General features: G+C 44.6%; 1 protein-coding gene across 2 annotated transcripts in view; it reads left to right on the top strand.

Moving 5' to 3' along the window:
* Positions 1-23270, top strand: part of COPG1 (coatomer protein complex subunit gamma 1) — a 31189-nt gene extending 7919 nt beyond the window's left edge. For both annotated transcript variants that reach the window (XM_026650277.1, XM_026650276.2), the window contains exons 5-24: positions 548-627; positions 1630-1705; positions 1906-1998; positions 2995-3081; positions 3246-3403; positions 4095-4228; positions 5170-5237; positions 5841-6029; positions 6515-6610; positions 8357-8600; positions 10131-10206; positions 11873-11976; positions 12550-12675; positions 13156-13224; positions 13952-14094; positions 15465-15636; positions 17079-17176; positions 19137-19275; positions 21155-21253; positions 22030-23270. In XM_026650277.1, coding sequence (XP_026506062.1) covers positions 548-627; positions 1630-1705; positions 1906-1998; positions 2995-3081; positions 3246-3403; positions 4095-4228; positions 5170-5237; positions 5841-6029; positions 6515-6610; positions 8357-8600; positions 10131-10206; positions 11873-11976; positions 12550-12675; positions 13156-13224; positions 13952-14094; positions 15465-15636; positions 17079-17176; positions 19137-19275; positions 21155-21253; positions 22030-22160 — 2382 coding nt within the window. In that variant the 3' untranslated portion in view covers positions 22161-23270. The remainder of the gene's footprint in view (positions 1-547; positions 628-1629; positions 1706-1905; positions 1999-2994; positions 3082-3245; positions 3404-4094; positions 4229-5169; positions 5238-5840; positions 6030-6514; positions 6611-8356; positions 8601-10130; positions 10207-11872; positions 11977-12549; positions 12676-13155; positions 13225-13951; positions 14095-15464; positions 15637-17078; positions 17177-19136; positions 19276-21154; positions 21254-22029) is intronic.
* The last annotated feature ends 222 nt before the right edge of the window (positions 23271-23492 follow it).

Raw genomic sequence — 23492 nt, 5'->3', positions numbered from 1 at the left:
GGTGCTGCAGTTCCGAGCAGTCCAGCAGCAAACACTCTGTTGGTGCTTCCCTACAGGGTATGATGAGCAGCGGAGTACCCAGTATTGCCAGCCCCATGTGTTCAAAATCATGAGTCAGGACTCAAAATCATGAAATTGGCTTAAAAATCTGATCATTTAAAAAAAAAAAAAAGTCTAGTTCTTGTTATTGGCCTTTTGGTGTCTGAGCCTTGAGAGTTCCCTCAGGTCACACTTTCAAGCTTTTCTCTGTAACCATGAGCACCACAAAGCACAGGATGAAATCCTGCACCCATTTAAGTCAATGTCAAAATTTCCATTGACTTCAATGAGGGCAGGATTTCACCCTTCCTTTTATTTTTATTTTTATTTTTTAAATGAAAGCTGAGATTCTCACATAGTCACTTGGCTCCAGGAGCTGGGATTTAAAGGAAAATGACAAATATCATCAGATTTTCAATAATAAATCATGAGAGTTGGCAACTCTGGCCATCCTGCCAGGGTTGGTGTGCTTCCAGCTAATGCTTGTGTTGCCTGTTTTCCCTGCCAGCCGACTCTTCGCAGGATGTGTTACCTGACCATCAAAGAGATGTCCTCCATCTCTGAGGATGTCATCATTGTGACCAGTAGGTGAGTCCTCGCTGGGGTGCCCCCTTCCTTTCACCGCTATTTGCATGTTCCTTGCAACAAGTCTTCTCCGGCCATCTAGATAGCTGTGATCCCTGCAGGGAGGTATGAAGCTGAGAAAATGCTCTTGTTTAAAGGGGGCCATTGAAATATAGGCACTGAAATCCCAACAATATATGTGAACTGACAATGCAGTAAATACCATATGCCAGGCCCTTGTGTGTTTGGTTTGACTCTCTGGGTTCCCATGCTGTGCCCACACTATGGCATCTGATCACCTTCTTTTGTAAAGGGCTATTTTTTAACTCTTGCTTTTCTGTCTGAGCACTTCGACATTTCTCAGAGTCTTGAAGTGTTCTCTGTGGGATACATTGCCAAATAGGTAGGCAGGGATTTGGCCATGTGACTTCTATTGTTCTAACCTCACTGGGCGCTGCTTAACATACCCCACTACTTGGGCCCAAGCCCTCTCTGACACATCATCTCTGAACCACTGATTTCCCAATGGGAAGTCCTGACCTAAAAGGAGGCTGCTGCAGTGGGAGACAGCAATGATAGAGTTGATGGGAATTGCAAAGGTACATCCCCCCCCCCTGTGCAGCATTTAGAAATCAGCCCCCACGTATACGGACTGTCAGTCCCCTCCCCCACATGTAGTATTGCATCAAACACAGTCCATTGCCTTGGGCAAGGGCAGGATGTTCAGGAAGGAATCCAGACATTACTCTATCCTTTAACTCTAAGGAGCTGCATTGGTGTTTTGGTCTCTTGAGGTGATCTGAATGGCATAAGGGCTCCTGTCATTCCTCTTGTGACCAAACTTTCCCGATTGGAGCAGGACTAGGCTGAAGGCAGCATTGTCGTATCCTCTTACCCTCTTATTGTGGATTTTGGCTGTGAAATCCAGTGCCCATGTGTTGGTATGTGCAACACTGTTTGTGTGCTTTTTATAGCACTAGTGGGTAAAATACACAATACTGAAAAACTTCCTTCACGTTTATACAGTTTAACCAAAGACATGACTGGGAAGGACGACAATTACCGAGGTCCTGCTGTGAGAGCACTCTGCCAAATCACTGATGTAAGTGCCACCTGCTACTCAGGCGATTGCGTGTTGCTGGGCCCTTATCTTCTTGGTCCTGTCTGCCTGCTCCTCCCAACCCTCCCCTTGCATCCCATATCTGGCCTTGCTTTTCCTTTTTCTCCCCCCCACCCTTGCAGTCTTGTCAGCTTTCCTTGTAACTCCTCAAAGGAGTTGGTTCTCATTTTCCCTCTCTGCAGAGTACCATGCTGCAGGCCATTGAGCGCTACATGAAGCAGGCGATTGTGGACAAGGTGCCCAGTGTGTCCAGCTCTGCCCTAGTGTCATCATTGGTACGTATGCACCTGCAGGGATTTGTGTGAGGGCCAGTTAAACCAGGAAACAAATATCTGTGTTGGGAGCTGAGCAGCACGTTCTCCAGTCTCCAGTATTTTCACATATTAAAATAGGAGCCTTCTTTTCAGTAGAGAAAAATTTTCTTTAAATATGAAGTATGTTTGACTAGGATACACTTGACAACACTGAGTCACATCCTCTGTGGGTCTGCATTGGTCCATTTGGGAAATAGGCATGATAGGAGGAGGAAGCTTACAGGGTCTACTCATGCTGGACTAGCTTTTTGACCCATGGTCCTTTGTAATACTCACATCTCCCATGGACAGCATTTACCCTGAATGTCAGTCTGCAGAATTTGGTCTTGGATTTAAAACTGGACTTGGATCAGAACCCGATGAGAAATAGCATTTGTGCGGGAACAGCCTGGCCGCCAGGAAATCTCCCACTTGTGGTCACTCTGGCAGGAAGTTTACATGGTGCTTTGTGGAGGTGTCATGACATCAGACACAGGGCTTCTCCTCCATTGTGGTGTGTATAATTTTTCCTCTCATTAATGAGAGCTGTGAGACTGGAGCCAGGGGAAAGCAGAAATCCCTTCAGGTCTGGTGATTTGTTTTTCTGTAAAAGTAGATTTGAAATTGCTTAACTGAGACAATGTTGGAATTAGATGGCAAGCTCTTCTGGGCAGGGACTGAGGTTTTATTTTGGGGGGGGGGGGGGGCAGGGTGTTGGTCACCCAGCACAGTGAGGCTTCAATCCTGATTGGGGCCTCAGGGAATTACTGGAATATAAATCCATCATTATCAAGATTCTCACTTTGTCCTCCATGTACTAATGTTGATGAACAACACCCCTATGAAGTAGGTCTATTCTCTCCAGAACCCAAGTTGGAGAAGATGGGGGTTGTTGCTGTTTTTGTGATTCACTGATTCATATTAGTTTATCCTGGACCTTGATGGGCTCTTTTCTTATGAGTTATTTTGTGCCCACAGCACCTGCTGAAGACCAGCTTTGATGTGGTAAAACGCTGGGTGAACGAAGCGCAGGAGGCAGCTTCCAGTGACAATATCATGGTGCAGGTAAGAAACCCTCAGGCACATGCAATAGATCAAAGAGCAGATCAGGGGTTTTGGTATTCTCCAAGCTCAGTTGTACATCTCTGGGCCATAGATGAGTAAATGCATAAATAACATAGCATGTGGTTTGTGAATCCCTTTCTTTTCTCCTTTGCTAATCTGCACAGTATCATGCCCTTGGCTTACTCTACCACGTGCGTAAGAATGACCGTCTGGCAGTCAACAAGATGCTCAGCAAGTTCATGCGTCATGGCCTGAAGTCGCCCTTTGCCTACTGCATGATGATCCGAGTGGCCAGCAAATTGCTGGAGGAAGAGGCTGGAAGGTGAGGAAGTTATTTTGCCACATTGGAAGACTTACAAAGTGGGATCTGAGGAATCTCCTCTTACAGGCTTGTCCTGTTATCTGGTTTTGTTTAAACCTTTAAGAAATAACATGCAAGATGATGCAACCCCTTTCTTTTTATTAATAGTTAAAACATAGCACAGAAAAGGGAGTGGGAGGTGATTCCCTGTCACTTTTATTTTGTAACTGGACAATCTATGTGAGTCTAATCCAGGTGTTTGGTGATCTGGCACTTTGCTTCCATGTTTATGCTGTCCCCTTGTGTACGGTTCTCACACTTCATTGAAATCTTTCATTTGATTTTCCATAGCCTATTGTAATTAAGTGGCTAGTGTGGATGTATCATTGCCCTCTGCTGGATAGCACCAGAACTGCACTATTGATTGTCATGAGCCCTGTATGTCTAACAGCTAATGGAAATTCCCCTTTAGTTCATCAGGGAGGGGTCTATGCTTTTGGAGTAGGAGGGTCTCAGTTCTATCCCTGCAATGCAAATTAGTGCAGCATAGTGACAACCACAAAGCCTTAACTGAACACAAACTGATTACAATCATATTTCTTTTTCATAAAATGCAACTTCCAGTAGCTCTGAGAGCCATTCCTTCTCTGCCAGCCCAGTCTGTCCTCCTAGTGCCTAAGGCTCCTTTTAATTTCTTGACTTTGTCTCCTAGCCATGACAGCCCCTTGTTTGATTTCATTGAGAACTGCTTAAGAAACAAACATGAGATGGTGGTCTATGAAGCTGCTTCTGCCATTGTTAACCTGCCTAGCTGCACTGCCAAAGAGCTGGCACCTGCCGTGTCTGGTAAGTCTAGTGCTATTTAAGGGTGTAACTGGGGGATTGTGGGCCTATGATAATTGCATTTGCTGACTACCCTGCGATGTAAGGCCTTTATCAGTACTGAAGCTTGTTGAGATGTCATTATTGCCTATATATGTCTTTGCTGGTGCTAGAAGGTATTTCCCTGCTGCATTTAGTGTGGATTGTTCTAGGGTCTGTGTCTCTACGATGCAGTCTCATTTTAATTAGCAACAACAACAAAAATCCTTTTGCCTTGTGACCTGCCAGCAGCTCTGTGAGAGACCTGGATTCTGAAGCAACCAGGGGGCTCTAGCTTCCCAGCCCCATGCAGTTCAGATGCTCACTGAGGTGTTGCATTTGGGCTCTGGGGAAGGTGTGTGTAGGAGACCTCCATCTGCAATAACAATGCTCTCTGTTGGCCAACAACACATGGAATAGAATGGGATTTAAATTGTAACAAGAAAAAATGGGTTTAAGTAGCAGTCGAAATAAAGGTTCAATGGGAAGATCAACTAGGGGATGGAGATAGAAATTTCCGAATCATGGCTTGATGAGCATCTTTTAGTGATGTTAGGGAAAGGAGGGAGATGGACTCGCTCAGTGGTTTTCAATTTCAAATGGAAACGTGGAAATTTCAAATTGGAAATCTTAGATATAGTCCATGAACCACATGTTGAAAACCACTGTTCTATGGTAACGACAACCTTTCGCAGACCCCTTAGGCATTGTCTGTGGGCCCCCAGGTGTCCGCGGACCACTTGTTGAAAACCACCAGACTAGCTAACCTTCCATGGGTCCCTATGATTCTGAGAGAGTAAATCCAGAGAGCTTCCAATTATTCCCTGCTCACCGTTGCTCTTACAGTGAATCAGAATCTTTTGTGCGGGGTGTGGAGCACTCCTGGTTCATCGATTGCTAAATGTCTGCATTTGATGCTGTTTCAGTGTTACAGTTGTTCTGCAGCTCCCCGAAAGCAGCTCTTAGATATGCAGCTGTCCGCACCCTCAACAAGGTAAGACTGTGTTCTGGGAGTTGGAATAGCTTTCGCCTCCCCTGGATGGTGAGTTCCAGACCCCCCCAGGTCCAGGGTCCAGAGAAGAAAAAGAGGGCCAGGCTATGTAAAGATTTGATTTCTATCACTCTTCCCCTCCTCCCTCCCTGTCCCACACACCTTTCATAGCCTTTACTTTGCTCCCTTCAATTCCAAAGGGAAGAGCTACAGAGTCTGTGTAGTGGCTGGTCTGAGCCTGGCTCCAAAGACACTGCAGAGCTGAGGTCCATGGAGAACTGAAGTTCAGACCTCCTGCAGGGACTTCTGGCTTCCTGTGTGGCAATGGATAGGGTTTGAGCCTTAATAAATGGAGGGCGGGAAAACGGACACACAGCATTTAAAGGCTATGTTACCAATGTCTGTCTTTCAGAAGGGGGTATATTTCTTTGGGAGAACAAAGCTGATAACTCACCTGAGGGTAAAGTTATCTGGGATGGCCTCTTAGAACCTGTTATTTGTTTTGGTAGACAGGCTTGAGTGCTGTATAGGGTCTGTATAGCATTTGGTTCTGTCAGCTGGGCCCTTTCCATGTATTCAGTGAATTCCATTGTTTCTCCTCACTAGGTTGCCATGAAGCACCCATCTGCTGTGACTGCCTGTAACCTGGACCTGGAGAACCTAGTGACCGATTCCAACCGCAGCATTGCTACGCTGGCTATCACCACGCTGCTGAAAACTGGCAGTGAGAGCAGCATTGACCGGCTCATGAAGCAGATCTCCTCCTTCATGTCAGAAATCTCAGATGAGTTCAAGGTATGGAAGGTGTCCCCTGGTGAGAACTGTACTGGGCCTTTGTCTTTCTCTGTGTACACTTGCCTTCTGAAGTCTCGGTCAGGTTACACCACTTTCACTTCCAGAGACTGGTCTTCAGATCTGCTGGAGACATGAGTGCAAGGGGATGATGGTATTGACCTATCCCCAAAGTATCCCACAGTCTCTATAACTTGCCACCATTAGTAGGCTCTGTTCTGGAGACTACCCATAGTAATGAAATCCCTATTCCAATGGGCCCCATTACCAGCCTTCTCCAGGGACTAACTAGTGCCTGGAGAGAGGAGTCCTCTCTCATCCCTATGGCTGCTTCTCCAGTGCATGCTACCCATCTTGTAGATGAAGGGAGAGCTCTGGTCTCCTGGGCTTCTCAGTCTAGCTTAAAATTCATGTAGAGGGGAGAAAAAAACAAATTGAAATTAGACAGAATTCTCCTTGTTAAATGCACTGTTTCTAAACCTGGTCAGGTCGTGGTGGTGCAGGCTATCAGTGCCTTGTGTCAGAAGTACCCACGTAAGCATGCAGTCCTCATGAATTTCCTCTTCACTATGCTCCGGGAAGAGGTAAGGCTACTGGCCAGCTACTTTGTATTATTATTATTTATTTGTATTGCAGTAAGAACGAGGCCCTGTAGTGTTAAGTGCTGTATAGCAAGTGAATCATAGACTATCAGGGTTGGAAAGGACCTCAGAAGGTCATCTAGTCCAAACCCCTGCTCAAAGCAGGACCAATCCCCAGACAGATTTTTGCCCCAGATCCCTAAATGGCCCCCTCAAGGATTGAACTCACAACCCTGGGTTTAGCAGGCCAATGCTCAAACCACTGAGCTATCCCTCCCTGCTATGTAGCAGGTGAAAAGCTTGCAATCCCAATGTAAGCATGGTTAGTAGAAATGACAAGCTTGATATGTGACAATTGTCTCCAACGTGACATCAAAAACTATTTATCAATGTGTTTCCATGATCTGATTTGCAGCATGAGTGGGATTCTGCTGCTGGGCTTTATTAACTTTCAAAGCAAATGCACGTAACAGGAGATCCACTGGCAATACATGTCTGCATAACATTGAACCAGCTTCTGTTGCTGCCCATTGTATTTTGACATTAAATTCTAAGAAGCCTTGTCTTGTGTCAAAAATCCATTATCAGATGACCTAAAACTATTTTAGTTCTGCTCCCCCTGCTGTTGCAATGAGGGATCGTACCTGAAGCCATTCTTTGTGTGCCTTCAGATACAGAATTTCATAAAGGCACTGTGTGAGATTTTCTGAAACCCTTTATAAATAATCTCCTATAGCACTCAGGACTCCACATATGCCTGCTACCCAGCTGGCATTAACATTGTCAGTTATGACATCATGTTCTGCCTATTAAAACTTCCCATTTTGGATCATACCAAGACCTCTTATCTTGTACTTTGAAAATAGAATATTCCATTTTTGCAGATTCTGCCTGGGTGGCTGGTATAATTTTGAAATATGGTTTCAGAGTTCAGACCACTCAATTTTATGGCTCTTTCATCCAATGTAGCTCCTAATATATTCAGAGCACCCACAATTGTGCACGTAAATTATAAGAGGACATCACTCTGTTTAATCCCCCCCATTGTTCAGAATGAACATGAGTAAGTAACATCTGAAGGTAATCTTATGTGTATTTAGTAGCCAGTTGCAGGTTATGCCAGGGGAGATACTGATCTTTCATTTCCCACTCTAGTGTATTGTATTTGATTGGCCCTGCATTTGATACCTAATGTATTGCTTTTGTGATTCATACTTGGATGTCTGGTGTGGGAAGAGGGATTATTTCCCCCCCCCCCCATATGGTTGTTTTATGTAATGTTTCTACCAGCAGAGTGGCTCAAAATGGGGCCTTTCTTAAAAGAGATGTAAACCCTTCAGCTGCAGCCCCTTCTTTAAGGCTTGCTTTTTAATTGGTGTGTTTGTAATTGTTCTCTGTTTGGAGTGAGCTGCACAGAGACCTTGAATATTAGCAGGTCCTAAGTAAGCACAGAAGAAACTCCAAAGTACCATTGAAAAACTAAGGGTTGTGATGTGCTTCCAATTCCTGTCATGTTTATAAGAGCTGGACCCAGTATGGTTCTGTCCGTGCAATTTTTTTGAGGTGCAGAACACATATAGAAGTAGCTGAGCAGACCTGACGGAGTAGGGCAGTGTTGCTACCCAAACACAGGTTAAAAGTCAGCAGTTGCAGATGTCTCTTTTAACTAAATCCCTCCCTGGCTGGTTAACATTCCCAGTTAGAACTTCTGGCCTCCTTTGAATTTTCTCACTGGCCTTTGCTGCATAGGGTGGTTTTGAATACAAGCGAGCCATCGTGGACTGCATCATCAGCATCATTGAGGAAAACTCTGAGAGCAAAGAGACTGGCCTGTCTCACCTATGCGAGTTCATTGAGGACTGCGAGTTCACTGTTCTGGCCACCCGTATCCTCCACCTGCTGGGGCAGGAAGGGCCCAAGACCAATAACCCTTCAAAATACATTCGCTTCATCTACAACAGGGTCGTCTTGGAGCATGAGGAGGTCCGTGCAGGTAAGGTGCAGGCCTAGAAAGATGCATGTCCTTCAAGGTTGAGTAAATTTCTGTGACCGAACTTCAAGTAAAGGGTTTCTCAGTGGGCTAATCCACTTGCTTTTTACCTTCTGTGGAATGAGTTCAAATACGATTTGTCACTCGGCTTAGTCCCTAACAACCCTTTGTCCATAGTAAGAAAACTCCAACATCCCTTAGCAGGAGTGCTGGTCTCCATGTAGAGGAATACACAGTGGGAGGTTTTGATGTTTTGGTTGAGATGGATGGAGGAAGATTTGCCGGCACTTTGCTGCATTATGCTTGGCCCTGTGTTCTACATAAGAATGGCCACAGTGGATCAGACCAGTGGTCCATCTAGCTCAGTATCCTGTCTTCCGACAGTGGCTGATGCCAGATACTTCAGTGAATAGAACAGGGCAGTTTATCAAGTGATCCATCCCAGTCCCAGATTCTAGTAGTTAGGGGCTTAGGGAAACCCAGAGCATGAGAAACAACAAGGAGTCTGGTGGCACCTTAAAGACTAACTCCTTGTTATTTTTGTAGATACAGACTAACACGGCTACCCCCTGATACCAGAGCATGGGGTTGCATCCCTGAGCATCTTGGCTAATAATCATTGATAGACCTATCCTCCATGAACTTATCTAATTCTTTTTTTAACCCTGTTCTACTTTTGGCTTATACAACATCCCCTGGTAACAGGTTGTTTGTGCATTGTGTGACGAAGTACTTCCTTATGTTTGTTAAACCTGCTGCATGTTAATTTCATTGGGTGACCACTGGTTCTTGTGTTACATGAAGGGGTAAATAACACTTCCCTATTCACTTTCACCACACCGTTCATGATTTTATAGACCTCTGTCATGTCCCTCCTCAGTTATCTCTTTTACAAGCTGAACAGTCTTGGTCTTTTTGATCTCTCCTCACAGTCATTTTTGTTGCCCTTCTCTATACTTTTTTCAATTCTAATGTATCTTTTTTTAGATGGATAGACCAGAACTGCACGCAGTATTCAAAGTATGGGCGTAGCATGGATTTATATAGTGGCATTATGATATTTTCTCTTATGAGCCATTGGAAAGGGATAGATAATAACATTAGCTTTTTTGACGGCTGCTACACGCTGAGCAGATGTTTCCAGAGAACTATCCATGATGACTCCAAGATCTTTCCTGAGTGATAACAGCTAATTTAGATCCCATAATTTTGTATGTATAGTTGGCATTATGATTTCCAATGTGCATTACTTTGCATTTATCACCATTGAATTTCATCTGCCATTTTGTTGCCCTCACCCAGTTTTGTGAGATCCCTTTGTAACTTCACAGTCTGCTTTGGACTTAACTAACTTGAGTAATTTGTATCGTCTGATTGTTTGGCAGGCTTCCTGCTTCTGATTAACTTAAAAACAATTTTTTTGCTGTTAGTTTTGTCTCTAAAACTGTTGCATTAAAGTAAGATCACAAAACAGAGGGAACTTTCAGTTGCTAACTTTGCCAGCTGATCCTGTTTTCCTTGCTGTTGCTACAGGTGCAGTAAGTGCTCTGGCTAAATTTGGAGCCCAGAACGAGGATGTGTTACCCAGCATCTTAGTGTTATTGAAAAGGTGAGCTACAGAGTCTGCCCTCTGTCCCAGCAGACATTTCAGAGATTTTTCCTAAGAACTTTAAATGTTTGGACAAACCTGGGATTTTCTTGACATATTGGCGCTCCTGACCCACTTGGTAGAATATAATGAGACCTCTGGACTTGCATGATATTTTGGGTGCAGAGTCCTTGTCAGGGTTCCCTCCCCACTCTGAACTCTGGGGTACAGATGTGGGGACCCGCATGAAAGACCCCCTAATCTTATATTCCACCAGTTTAGGTTAAAAACTTCCCCAAGGCACAAATTCCTTTCCTTGTCCTTGGACGGTATTGCTGCCACCAAGTGATTTAAACAAACATTCAGGGAGGGGCCACTTGGAGCCTTATCCTCCCCAAAATATTCCCCAAGCCCCTTCACCCCCTTTCCTGGGGAAGCTTGAGAATAATATACCAACCAATAGGTTAACAAGGTGAGCACAGACCAGACCCTTGGGTTTTTAGGACACTAAAAACCAATCAGGTTCTTAAAAGAATAACTTTATTATAAAGAAAAAAGTAAAAGAAGCACCTCTGTAAAATCAGGATGGAAGGTAATTTTACAGGGTAATAAAAAAGATTTAAAACACAGAGGATTCCCCTCTAGGCTCAACTTCAAAGTTACAAAACAGGAATAAACCTCCCTCTTAGCATAGGGAAAATTCACAAGCTAAAACAAAAGATAATCTAACACATTTCCTTGCTATTACTTACAATTTCTGTAATTTTAGATGTATCATTTCAGTAGGAGCTGGATTACCGGCTTGGGCTCTCTTTGTCCTAAGAGAGAACACTTTCAAATCTCGGGGGGGAGGTCTTGTTTATCTTATTTTCTTATTGGTCCTTTTGGTCAAGTGCCAAGCAGGTTATTTGAGCTTCTTAATCCCTTACAGGTAAAGGAGGGATTTGATGCTACCCGTAGCTGTATGTTTATGACAGTCCTAGAGCCACTATTGGGTATATAGAACACTGCCTCCCATGACAGATTGTAATATTGCTGGTTTCAGAGTGGTAGCCGTGTTACTCTGTATCAGCAAAAAAACCGAGGAGTACTTGTGGCACCTTAGAGACTAACAAATGTATTTGAGCATAAGCTTTCGTGGGCTAAAACCCACTTCATTGGATGCATGCAGTGGAGAATACAGTAGGAAGATATATATACACAGAGAACATGAAAAAATGGGTATTGCCATACTAAATATAACTAATCAGTTAAGGTGGGCTATTATCAGCAGGAGAAAAAAAACTTTTGTAGTGATAATCAGGATGGCCCATTTCCAACAGTTGACAAGAAGGTGTGAATAACAGTAGGGGAAAAAATTAGCATGGGGAAATAGCTTTTACTTTGTGTAATGACCCATCCATTCCCAGTCTTTATTCAAGCCTAATTTAATGGTGTCCAGTTTGCAAATTAATTCCAATTCTGCAATTTCTCGTTGGAGTCTGTTTTTGAAGTTTTTTTGCCCAGGATGGCTGTCGGAAGGAGGTGAACTATTGATTTATTTATTGCCGTATTAGTATGATCACCAGTGCCACAACTCGCCCTATTCTACAGCGCATATTTTCAGTTTCTTTAGGCCACCACCAAGTTAGATCAGTCATCTGCATACATTCACAATGCTCACAGCTGGGTTTTGTCTTGCTTTCAGGTGCGTGATGGATGATGATAATGAAGTGAGAGACAGAGCCACGTTCTACCTAAATGTCCTGGAGCAGAAGCAGAAAGCTCTCAATGCTGGCTACATCCTGAATGGTAATGTGGAGGCTTTTCAGAATAAAGATGCATTTTTTTTACCCAAGGTCCCTAGGGAACAGACTGGTTCCAGGGAGCTTGAACATCCTTCAGACTGTTACAAATCTGTCAATTGGCCTGTAATTGCATGAATGGTAAGGGCAGGTAAAGACATTTGGTAGGTTACCTCTTGATGTGAAGGACACATGCATTTCTGCTATCCTTTCCAAATCTGCTCATATGTATGCAGTAGGATGGCTGACTTCTCAGGCTGTAGTGCAGTGATGGCTGTGCATCAAAGACCCAGATTCAGGCCCTGAGGAATGTGGTTACAATAGAATTGTCAAATGCATTCCAGATGTTTGCACCCTACAGGTTTGCTCTGGGGATGATAATCATTTGTATAAATGTCATCATAGTATTTTCAGAAATACTGGATTCAGTGTGTCCAGTGCATGAACACTGGGTACATATGCTTTCTACTGCACTAGCCAATTAAGAAGAGCAGAGATGGAGATTTTAGTTGGACTCTGACTCAATGGCTCACAGAGTTGGTGTTTGCTCTGACTTCAGTGATCTCCCTTCTTTCCTCAGGCTTGACAGTATCCATCCCTGGCCTGGAGAGGGCGCTGCAGCAGTATACCCTGGAACCCTCTGAGAAACCCTTTGACCTGAAATCTGTTCCTTTGGCAACTGCTCCCATCACAGAACAAAGAACAGGTACCCATGGAATAACAGGGGGCACTCCCCTCCAGTATTAAAGCTGATTGCTTCCAACATCCCCTCAGGAGATGGGCTGGATGGGACCTCATGAGCGTCTTTATCTCCAGTTTGTGTGATGCTATGAATTGTTAAGATCCATCTTGTTTGAATTTTGGGGTGTTTATTTTCTGTAAAGTCCATGCTGGTAAATTCAGTTGCTCCCAGATTAGGATTCTGTTGTAAACCTCCTGCTAATAATAGTAATCGCTCATAATCCTCACTGAAGCTGGTGTTGTTCCAAAGCTATTTTGAAAGTAAAGGTTAGGATTTTGAGTACAATAGGATGCATTACTTGGGTGAGAGTAATGGAGTCTGTAGCAAGACAAAAAATGGGCTTCCTTCATATTCTGAAGGAGTCCCTATCAAGACGTTTTATGTATGTGAGCTAGTGATCTTCTTAATTAATTTCTCTGTCCCGTTTTGCTTCTGCCCCTGCAGAAAGTATTCCTATCACTGTGGTCAAACAGCCAGAGAAAGTGGCAGCGACAAGGCAAGAAATATTCCAAGGTAAGCAGAATGTGGGGCATCTCTCATTAACCCTGTGTAGGCGGAAGAGGTGTGGATGTAGCGGTCATGTGATTTGTTGGGCCTGCCTAAATCCTGTAGCCTTTCACCATCTGAGTTGACCCTCATGAAAGGGAAATAGACGGTTGTGCTTCAAGCCAACTTCTAACTAGTGGAGTAATGGTTAGGGGATCTTCTCCTAGGGGCAGGTTATCTCACAAGTGCCCACAGCAGTGTTTCTTGCATATCTGCTGAAGTTTCCGATACTAGCCACTGATAGAATACAGGGACTAGATGCACCATTAGACATAACCAATATGGCAATTCCTATGCCCCTCATCTGGAGGGGATTCCAAACTTGAAGGGCCAACAATGCTTCTGATTTTGCAGGTTATAAATGCAGCAGGAATGGTGAATGTGTGCACTCAATAACCGATCAATACCAGGCCCAGGAGATTGGCTGATCTAAGCCCCTAATTCCTGTATGTGTGTGGTGTTTTTCTTTCTTTCTTGTTCCCCCTGCTCATGCACACCCTGGGACCAGGTTTGGGGCCCTTCACTGCTCCTGTCAGTGTGGTCACATTCACCCTGAATCTATCCCTGTGCACAGTGTTGGATCAGTGATTTATTACAGAGATGAGCAGGAGTTAATTGAGCTTTGAAATCTCTCTCTGTTCTGGGCACTTTCACTCATATGATATTTGGGTTCTTTCTGTTAACTCTGTTTTAGAGCAACTGGCAGCTATCCCAGAGTTCCGAGGGCTGGGCCCACTCTTCAAGTCCTCTCCAGAGCCTGTGGCTCTTACAGAATCTGAGACTGAATACGTGATCCGTTGCACCAAGCACACATTTGTCAACCACATGGTGTTCCAGGTGCGTAGGCTGCTGCTACAGGGTTGTAAAAATAATCTCCTAATTGTTAATTACCCACTGGGCTGTTTCTTCCCAGTGGTGTCTTGTTTAGTTCACAATATGTAGCAAAGGTGAATGGTATTGAGACCGCTTCTTCCATACTCTGGGCCCAAGTAATCTGAATTTAACCTAAGCGTGTGTGCCTATTGTACATCTAAAGCATGTACACAGTCACTAGGTGCTGTTCTCATTCATAGTGTGTATGTGAGCAGCGGAGGGCTACTTTGTTTATGGGGTGGGAGGGAAAGGTTCCTCAACCAGAGGCCTCAGAGTCAGGGTCAATAAAGGATGGAGCTTCCTTAATTTGACAGTGTGAGAAGGTTACAATAGAAAGACAGGCCAAGAGGAGAGAAGACTTAGACTCATTTAAGCCATGAATAATATTTATACTCCCTCTGTATTGCTTGGCTATGCCCCCAGCATGCTCGTGCTATGTCTAAGAGACATTCTTTCTGATGCATGTGCAACTTTTCACCTGGGCATCTGAGACTGCAAGTGGCCCAGGGCATGAGGAGTTTTGCAGCTAGTTAGTTTATGAAGAGTATGACTATTTTATGCTTACCTAACTCCTTTTACAGAGGCTCTCAAAATTCTTTACAGAGACACACATGCATTATCTACATCCATTTTACACCCAGATGAACACAGAGAGGTGAAGTGACTTGCCTGAGGTCATATAATGAGTCAGTGGCAGAGCCTAAATAGAAGCCAGGTGTCCTGATTCCCCCTCCTCTGCTCTAGCCATTAGAAGGGCCACCTCCAACTCAACTGCACTTGTATAAAATTGAGGAAGGAAAATGTAGGCTATATATATATGTCAGTCTAGCCTTCCTTATAGTGAAGATCTTAGAATACTTTCCCTGGGGAAGTGATGGAAAGCTGTCTTTCTGGAGACATTTAAAACTGCCCTGCACAAAGCACTAAGACACAATACTGCACTGAAAGAGAACAACTACCCTCTGATTTCTCTCAGGCAGAAGGCTAAGATCGAGCCACTGCGCCATTGTGTCTTTATTTATTTTAAATTTCTTTTCCTATTAAATATTTACAGAGGTCTCTGCATTAATTGGGGTTTTTAACTTCTCAGCTGAAAAAGTAGAAATGCCAGCTTCTCTGTGGTACATGTCTCTAACTAAACCTTCACAGGAAGGTCCTTTGACTACACAAGTCGACATCCAGTAGAACAGAGTTTGTATTTACGTAGCAGATATTGCAAAAGGGGGTCAGCGTTAAAAATCACAGTGAGCAAGTCCACTGCCTGAAACACTATCTCCTATTATGTCCATCATTAATGGCTTCAAGCTGTTGCTTCCCTTTCCTTCCCTGCATAGTTTGATTGTACAAATACACTGAATGATCAGATCCTGGAGAATGTCACGGTACAGATGGAGCCGACAGAGGGGTATGAGGTCATTAGCTACATACCTGCCAAAAGCCTACTGTATAACCAGCCTGGTATCTGCTACACGCTGGTGGCACTGCCTGAAGAGGACCCCACAGCAGGTAAGCAGCTTGTCCTCGTAGATTGCCATTCCCTTCAAATAACCCAAACTGTATTCCCTACACCCTCCGCCCCGTGTACAAGCCATTTACTATAGCTGGTAAGTGAACACACCATCCAACAGCACCGAGTACAGTTTCTCTTCGCTACTCTGTGCAATATAGCCTCTCAAGGCTCCCCTCCTGGAAGAATTCTTCCCGCTTTTTCTCCTAGGTTAACTTGCTTCAGAGCATTTCAGAGTGAGGCTGTGCACAGCCCTTTGTCTCCCTTCTTTTCAGACACTAGGAAAACTGCTTGGCGTGAATTTAACAATTAATGTGATGCTGGCTACTGATGAGGTCTGTGGGGTGGGCCTGGGAGCTACATTTGGAGGGTCCCACACTAACAGAGCCTAAATTCCTTCCTTGCCTAATCTTACCTCTTAAAAGTAGTCGTCTTTCCCCTGCAGTATAGGCCTGGGACACCCATTGCACTGGAAGTGCCCTTACCAGTACCCTTAATGGATTTTATGACTGAAAGCTGAGATTGCTCAGGCAACTTGTAAAGAAAGGAAGGATGGTCTGGTGGTGAGGGCACTAGCCTGGGACTCAGAAGACTGGGATTTAGTTCCCTGCTCTGCCACCGATATCACTTAGTCTCTCTGTGCTTCAGTTCTCCATGTGTGAAACTGGGATAATAATACTGCTCTGTCTCCCGGGGATGTTATGAGATGTTTGTAGTGCACTCAGACACTGTGGGAATGGGAGCCACGTAAGTACCTACAGTAACTGGACAGAAGTTGGAATGCCTACTAGAATGGGTACAGCTGAGTCTCCAGCTCACTTATGCCCTCACCAATCAGAAAGTGAAATGGCCTTTCTCCACACTTCAGTCTCATTTGGTTTTCTTTGTAGTAACACAACTGATGACTGCTATATCTCTCTTTTATTGTTCACTGCGTAGTTTCTGTTTCATCTGGGATGGTTCATCGCTGCCTGTCTTAATTTGTAATGAAGTATTAATGAGCTGCTGTGTTACAATGCAGAGGTGACAACATTTCAGTGGTAGGTGAAGTGACTCCTAGATAATATCTTGAGTATCTCGCAGGGGCAGAGAGGCTTATTTAATGAGCATTCCTAAAATTATTTGATCCTCCCATGAAGAATAATATAACTTAATCTAAGGATCTCAGTGTTTTACAAACAATTCTCACAACCCCCTGTATCTATAATCATTTACTAAATCTAAGTAAATAGAATGTACACATTTCACATTTGGGAGACTGAAGCACAGAGAGGGGAAGTGACTTGTCCAAGTTCACACAGCAAGTCAGTGGCAGAACTGAGGATAGAACCCAGGACTCTTCCAGTCCCCTATTTTGAACACTGTACCACGGTCCCGTCCATGAAGAGAAATGCATGTCAGATGGTAACATGAGCCTTTCCTTTGCCACCTCCTTCCCCAGTGGCCTGTACATTCAGCTGCATGATGAAATTCACCGTCAAGGATTGTGACCTAAACACTGGTGAAGCGGACGATGAGGGCTATGAGGATGAGTATGTGGTAAGGATCTGATAACTGGAGCTTCAGTGGGTCCAGGGGCTTTTGTTTCCCTTGTATTTTCTGTGCACCAATAGCCTGTTCCTCTGAAATGTAATCTGGCCACAGAAGCTTTGGGCACTTTCTGTGAAGAGGGGTGTGGGGTTCCTCCCATGGAGAGACAGAAGTTCCTTGTCCTGAGTTTCCCCGGTCTCTGCAGCTGCTCTTCTGATTTTGGGCCAAGACACACATTTAATGAAGCTCTGAGCTTCACAAGCTGTAAAATCTCAGCATGTACAGGTGGTTTACTCTACCTAACCTGGAGTACCTTCCTATGAGTACTCTTCATGCACATACCTGGCTACACTGGACATCTGTCTTTATGGAGGCTGTGGTGTCTCCCTCAGATTGGGTTGCCCTGGGTTAGCATGCTGTGTCACGCATCAGGAATGAAAGGTGTTGGCAAAGCTGTGTGGAAGAGCTGGCATGGTTCCTACCCACACCTTGGGCAGCATGGGCAGCCCTCCTGTGAATTAGAACTCTCTGTTGGAGGGTAAATAAAGCTCCTTCTGTTCTTGAACAAGTGCTTTTACTTTAAAAATAACCTGTCGGTGCTCAGGACAGTGGGCTCCACCAATGCAGTAGCTGCTTTAGTGAATGGAGGCTGTTTGGTCAGCTCTTGCACTGAATGAGTTTCACTTTATAGGCCAGAGTCTGACTCTGGTACCAGGAAAATTCCATTCCTGGCCCTTGAGCCTGGAAGGGAACCTTGGCTCCTTCCTCTTGGCAGTGAGACAAGGGCTGTATTAGGGTTCTGTGTAAGGGCTTCTGTCTGAGGCCATTGCTATATCCAGACAGAGCTTTTGAGCACAAAACCAATCTTTGTGCTGAGGTCTCTCTTGCTCATTGGGAGTGAAAAGTTACCTTGAGCTTAGCCAACAGCTTTGGGCGCTTCACACAGGGTGGCTTTGTTTGCCTTTTGGAGTAGACGATATGATGTGTCTGAACCTTAACCTGTTCTATTGGCTCCTGTATTTCCTGCCCCTTTCTCACCAGACACTCATGGGTATCTGACTGTAGAAACGACTTGGCAGTAACTCAGCATGAGCTGTAGTAAGAGCCGGTGGAGCTTTGTCCAAGCAGAGGGAATAGAGGGGATTTTCCAAAAGACACTGCGCAGCTAGACCCTCCTCTGTGCCAGGTTATACGAGACGCTCATCCCTCTCTGCTACGGCACTTGAGCAATTTTAAATAACAACCATAGTCCATCCATTAATTAAACTAGAATGATGAGGAGATTTTGATCATGCCCCTTCAGAGGAGTGTTTCCAGGTGTATATGCACTGGAGAGATGGGCTTATCCAGTGAGGCAAGTTCCACCTCCCATAAATGTGGCCACAACAACAGCTCAGCTCACCGAACATTCAGTGGTGGATGGTATCAGATATGATACGTCCTGAGAAGGTCTCAAATGTAGGCATGTACCCTTCTCCATTATGGACTCCGATGTCAGTCCTCCTTGGACCTGGGGTTCTCACTGTACATTATTGATCTCAGAAATGATGAGCTAGGATGCAGAATATAGAGAAGTTTCTCAGTATTCCAGAAATGCAAATCTTGCATTAGTCCAAGCCCCCCTCCCTCTATTTTGTTAAAATTTATTTTTGTGTTGTCCCCTTTTGGATCTTTCTCAGACATTTTGATCTTTGGCAGGTTGAGAGCTGTGCTCGGAATGGGAAATACCGTCATAAAACCCTGGGCATGGAAGAGCTGAAGGCTCTTCCAACTCCAATACCCAATCAAAACAGATTGTACCAAAATATCATTGCTCAAATAAATCAGAAGGGAGACAGGAAGCTAATTCTGAGAAAATCCATGATCAAAAGTAGACGTCACCATCTTTACTTGATTGCAGTGAGCCAAGTCTATAGCTTTCCCCCAACAAGAACTATCTTATTTATGTAAAACTTTCTTTCCCTATCAGCTTGAAGACATTGAGGTAACGGTAGCTGATCACATCCAGAGGGTTCTGAAGCCAAACTTTGGAGCAGCCTGGGACGAGGTGGGTGATGAGTTTGAAAAGGAAGAGACCTTCACTTTATCCACCATTAAAACATTGGAAGGTAAGGAAGTCTCTGACCCCCACAGAACTCCTAGCATTTCCCTGCTTGCAAGAGGCAGAGTCTGAACTCTGGCCTTTTAGAGTATGTCTGCACTGCAGCAGGGAGGTGTGCTTCCCAGCACAGGTAGACAGACTCGCACTAGCTCAGCTCAAGTTAGCATGCTAAAACTAGCAGCGTGGATGTTGCAGCACTAGTGGTGGCTTGGGCTAGCCGCCCAAGTCCAGGCCCACCTGCCCCCCTGGGTCTGAGCTTGGGAGGCTAACCCAAGCCATGGCCACTGCTGCAACATCCATACTGCTATTTTTTGTGCACTAGCTTGAGCTGAGCTAGCAATAGTCTGGCTGCCCATGCAGGGAATCACACCTCCCAGCTGCAATGTAGATATACCCTTAGAGCTGTGGCTCCCTATGGTCTGCTGAGGCTCCTTTGGGCCTCTAGTTCTACACTCTGAAATTGGAGTCACAGTTCAGGTCTAAGGTCCAATACAAACCTCTTTCTGAGTGAGCTTGTGACAGGCCAAATTCATCTCTGGCGTAGGTTCATAGAATTGGATTTGTCCTGTTGTGCACGGTATTGGCCTTTCGTGACAAATAAAACTTTTAATTTCAAAAGAAACCATGTTGGTTTGGTCATTGTTGTGATGGAAACACATCCTAAATTCTGAGTATCCTGAGCCTTTGGGGACTGGGAATGCCGTATGGTGAGGAAGGGAGCACCTTACAATGGTCTTGAGCAACACCCTTTTCAAGAAGCTGGAACATGGTTCAGCCTTAACTCTAGCTGTCCTTGCACAGGCGGAGATAGGCTGCGCTTTAGGGCCCAAGGGTAGGAAGGAGGAGTAAACCATAGAGGTAATATGAAGCTGGGGAGGAGGGATCCTTAAATGACCCCTCTTGTTCTCATCCTCACACTCAGTTTATTAATTTTAAAGACTCTATCTGTGCCTCTTCCAAAGCCCATTGAAGTCTGTTAGGGTGCCAGCTGCTGGGGGTACTTTTATATTGGGCCCTCATCATGCAGTTTTGTGTTGCTCCCTTTAATAGTCACTGCCTGATGGGGATTAGTCCTTAGTTTGCTGCCCCTTGTTTCTTCTCTTTGGCTATTTCTATGCTGTCTTCCATGTCACCTCATGCCTGGAAGCAGGGCCGGCTCTAGCATTTTTGCCGCCCCAAGCACCAAAAAAAAAAAAAAAAAAAGGCGCAATCGGCGGCAACTCTACCGCTGCTTCTTTCTACGGCGGCAATTCGGCGGCAGGTCCTTCGCTCCGAGAGGGAGTGATGGCCCTGCCACCGAATTGCCGCCGAACGTGCCGCTCCCCTCTTCATTGGCCGCCCCAGGCACTGCTTGCTACGCTGGTGCCTGGAGCCGGCCCTGCCTGGAATACCCTCCCTGAGCTGGTACTCAAAGCCACAACCCTCTCTTATTTTAAATCCCTCCTGAAGACCCATGTGTCCTGCAAGGCCTGAAAGAAGCTCATTGTGTCCTTCATTGTATCCACATTTATCTCCTCAAATAAGTTATAGCACTGCTGTGCACTAGCCTTGCTGAATTGCTGTGGAGTCATCTTGATGCTGTAGATGTCCTCCTTTCTGCTCACCTTCATGTTACCCATGCACCCTTGCTGTGTCATGTACAGAATTATTATTTATGATTTGTTTTGCATTAGTGTTCAAAGATCTCTCTCAGAATCCGGGCCCCACTGAGCTGGGCCCTGTACGAACACATATGGAGGCACTCTCTGCCGTGAAGAGCCCGTTGGGGCAGAGACCATATCTCTTCTCTGTACTGGGAGGAGGGCCTTACTGTACCTTTGAACACTGTTAAAATAATGATGTTAAATAAACCCATGAAACTGACCCTCTGTTATTTCTTTTAACAGAGGCAGTCAGTAATATTGTGAAGTTCCTGGGGATGCAGCCGTGTGAGCGATCGGATAAAGTGCCAGACAACAAAAACTCTCACACATTGTACCTGGCAGGTAAGCTGTTGGAATTCTCTGTCGGGATCTCTGCCCCACCTTATGTGACACTCTTAGCGACTCTGGGGATACGCAGGGATTTGTCTGTTTTGAGACTGAACAGTAGTGCTCAGGATGTTAGCCCAACTAGTGCACAGCCTATCGCTCAGTTGCCACAGCCCCAGATAACATTCATTCGCCTGTTCCTGTTGTGCTCCCCATCCCTTCAAATTCAGGGTATCTGATAATGTTGGGATCAGAAGAATTACTTGGGGATAGGGATTGGGGACAAGCCCAATCCCTTGGGATGGTTTGAATTGAGTTCAGAACCGCCCTGCATGATCTTCAGGGAGCTGTTACCCCAACCTTTGTGGGAGTCCCTGGATTTCCAGAATGAGTTGAACTGAGGTATCCTATGGGAGATGCAAGGAGGACTTGAGCAACAACTGAATGTAATTCTAGATGTTAAACTAAGATGCACACTGGATGAGCAAGTGATGGTGATATCAGAAATGTCTTGATCTTCTCCCCATTTGAGTCTAAAATATAAATTTAATTTGTGTGTCTGTGGGGTTTTGAAAGATTTATACTAGTGACTAACTCATCTGGGTACCTTAATGTGCTACGGTGGGGTTTATAACTATCCAGCTGCATTGGGGATTTTTTGGACTATGTTCAGCTGATGCTCTTTGGAGAGGAGACCTTGCTCCAGCCACATGAGTATCCTTAGAATTTGATGGATGAGCTAGTGGCATTCAATCACTTTATTCTCTTCCCTCTTCTCTTCTCTGTTCCAGGTGTGTTTCGGGGTGGCCATGACCTCTTGGTGCGTTCTCGTCTCGTCCTGACAGACACTGTAACAATGCAGGTCACAGCCCGCAGTGGAGAGGAGCTTCCTGTGGACATAATCATGGCCTCGGTTGGCTAAACTGTCTTTCTGAGACTGCACTCTGACATAAGGCCCATGAAGGGAGAATGTTCTTGGTTTTCTTGGTTCCCCTCTGTTCTGGACACTGAATTGGAATCACCTTCACTACAGCAGCTTTTTATCATTAGTAAAAACTAGGACAGTTATTTGGGTTTTTCTAAATAAAATTGTGGTGTTTTTATGCCCTGACAGGAGGTTTTAGGAAGCATTCAGTTTCACTTAAATCTATAAACCCCTCTGAAGAATCAGCCCATTTAATACCAAGTTGCTGAACTCTGCAGTCTGGGGGTCCTGTGTTTCCAATGAAGCCTTATTTAACCATTCATTTTATGGTAACACTATCAAACCCATTAAGTGGTCACTTGGAATCTGAAATTAGTGTGCTTTTAATTATCACTAATTTTGCTAGTATTTTTATGTCTTTAAAAGACCCTTAAAAACAGGACATGGTAAATAAATAAAATAATAAAATTCCCTCTCCTGCAGGTATAGAACTTGGCTGCCTTCCACTACCATCTTCATGGAAAATGGCAGGCTGATCTTCTCCCAGGGTACTTATCCCTCAGCACAGTGGGTTGGGTTTGGCTGGCTTGCAGTTATATTCAGTCAAAGAATGGGAAATAAGTGCCTAGCTCTAGCTTTGCACAACCCTGTCAGAAGGAAATAGTCTCTGTAAAGTGCAAATCAATTAACACACTGTCTGTGTATAATTGGTTTGGCTGTTCACATTCCCCTAGTTATCAGTAACTGGTTTCTCAGTTGTTAGATCCAACACTGAAAGCCTACTGTATAAGTGGTAGAGGATTATGTGATTTTTTGATGTGTAGTATCCTGAGGAAAAGTGACCAGTTAGATTTTTGAGTACGAAAGAAGCAATGTGGTGATGTGTAACATCAGACTGTGTGTAATCTATCAACCAGAGCTGTTGTCATTCCTCTCTGGAGCCATCATTTTGGTTAATTTGTGAGTTTCAGTTATGCCAGATAAGGGGAAAACAGGAGAGATGTCTGTTTCTAGCACCTGTAATTGATCTTTGTTCTACTCTGCCTGTATTTTTTTTTATGCAGAATGTCACCATATAATGTAACATTAAACAAAGTATTAAAAGATCCTGATGGAATTTACATAATTATTTATTATTGGCCTAAAGGTGTAGCCAAAGGCATTGCACCAACTCATTCCTGCAAGACTGACAAGGCATGTGCGACTGGTTGGGATATTGTCATAGACAATGCCTGTCTTGCATGCTTTAAACAGAGGGATTATCTAGGGTAGCACCAGTTTTTTGTCATTGCCTCTTCTGTTCACCTCTCTCACCACCCTACGAGGGGG

Source organism: Terrapene carolina, unplaced genomic scaffold (assembly GCF_002925995.2).
Source record: "Terrapene carolina triunguis isolate 2854851 unplaced genomic scaffold, T_m_triunguis-2.0 Scaffold89, whole genome shotgun sequence".
NCBI classification, from domain to species: Eukaryota; Metazoa; Chordata; order Testudines; family Emydidae; genus Terrapene; species Terrapene triunguis.
Note: the sequence above shows the minus strand (reverse complement) of the source record. Positions and strands in the feature narration are given on the sequence as shown.